Below are 1,470 nucleotides of genomic sequence, written 5' to 3'. Positions count from 1 at the left end.
GTATGCACTGAACTGCATAATAATCTTGATCTTTATGCCACATCTTGGGAAACAGGCTCGGCAAGGCTAAACACCTTGCTCAAGGTGTACAACTTTCAAATGACAAGCCTGTATTTAAGTTCAGATATGACTCCAAAGGAAGTTGCTCCTTTCTCCTACTTTTGCCTCTTCAGCAAAGGCACCCATCTCACCAGGCAGAAATCCTTGTGCACACAGCCTCTGTCATTCCTTCCTTGGTCCCACAAAAATAGGCCCAAAAGGCAAATAAGCCAGGCAGGTTGCGTGGACAAACTCCCCTCCTATCATTCCTTCCCCTCCTATCATTCCTTCCCCTCCTCCCGCAGCCCAGTGGGAAGAGTAAGGACTGCGTGTTCACAGAGATCGTGCTGGAGAACAACTACACAGCCTTCCAGAATGCCCGGCACGAGGGCTGGTTCATGGCCTTCACCAGGCAGGGTCGCCCCCGCCAGGCTTCCCGAAGCCGTCAGAACCAACGAGAGGCTCACTTCATCAAGCGCCTCTACCAGGGCCAGCTGCCCTTCCCCAACCACGCTGAGAGGCAGAAGCAGTTCGAGTTTGTGGGCTCAGCTCCCACCCGCCGGACCAAGCGCACTCGGAGGCCACAGCCCCTGACGTAGTCAGGGACACTGGGGGCAGCTGCCCCTCACCAGCCTTCCCATCCCCTTCCCTTCCTAATCCCAAGACTGGGCTGGGGTGGAGGGAGGGGAGTCAGAGTCCCCAAGGAAGACCCTGAGGACCTAAAAGCATCAGAGCCTCTAGCCGGAAAGGGGCACGACTGTCACCAAGCAGGGCTGGGGCCTCAGGGCAGCCGCCTCAGACCCCGAACTGGGATAGGCCCGAGGTAGGGAGGGGAGAGGGCAGTGGCAGACCCCCAGGAGAGGAACTATAGAGTTACCCTGGATTCAGGCTCCCTGAAACAGACGGAAAGGGCAGAAAATGCAAAGCCTTGGAGACAGTGTCTGGAGGTGGCTCTCTTTAAATTCTGCTCCTCAAATCTTCCGAAGTCTGCCCCCTGCCTCCAGGTTCCTCCTGGCCAGACTGTAGAAGGGACTTTCGTGTTTGTTTCAGGAAAAAAAAGAAAAGGAGGAAAAAAAAAAAGAGGGTTGGCCATTCTTCACATTCCACTACCCAGGCCTGCATCCCCATCCCCAACTTCGAGCTCCAGAATAAAACCGTTTTCCTGCAAACGGGTTATCTGAAGGCGGGGTGGAGGGATCCACTACCAAACTGCATTGGTAACAAAGTCGCCTCTCTGAGAGCGCGGAGAAGGGCCCGGGCAAGCTGTGGAAGCCAAGTGTCCCAGCCCGGGCGTGACCCAGCAGGTGGAGAGGCCGCGCGCGCGCGGCTCGGGGGGAATGTGTGGGCGGCGCACAGTGCGGCCCGGAGGGGAAGCGGGGCGTGGGTGGCCCCAGGAAGGCCCCGCACCTCCGCCCCACGCGAGGCCGGCGG

The 1,470-nt window shown here is 58.0% G+C and overlaps 1 protein-coding gene across 1 annotated transcript in view; it reads right to left on the bottom strand.

Moving 5' to 3' along the window:
- Positions 1–923: 923 nt before the first annotated feature.
- Positions 924–1,470, bottom strand: part of FGF17 (fibroblast growth factor 17) — a 5,600-nt gene continuing 5,053 nt past the window's right edge. The window contains exon 5 of the mRNA XM_029950323.1: positions 924–932. Within this exon, the coding sequence (XP_029806183.1) occupies positions 924–932 (9 nt within the window). The remainder of the gene's footprint in view (positions 933–1,470) is intronic.

This window comes from Suricata suricatta, chromosome 1 (genome assembly GCF_006229205.1).
Source record: "Suricata suricatta isolate VVHF042 chromosome 1, meerkat_22Aug2017_6uvM2_HiC, whole genome shotgun sequence".
In the NCBI taxonomy this organism is placed as follows: Eukaryota; Metazoa; Chordata; class Mammalia; order Carnivora; family Herpestidae; genus Suricata; species Suricata suricatta.
This window is presented reverse-complemented; position numbering and strand designations above follow the sequence as displayed.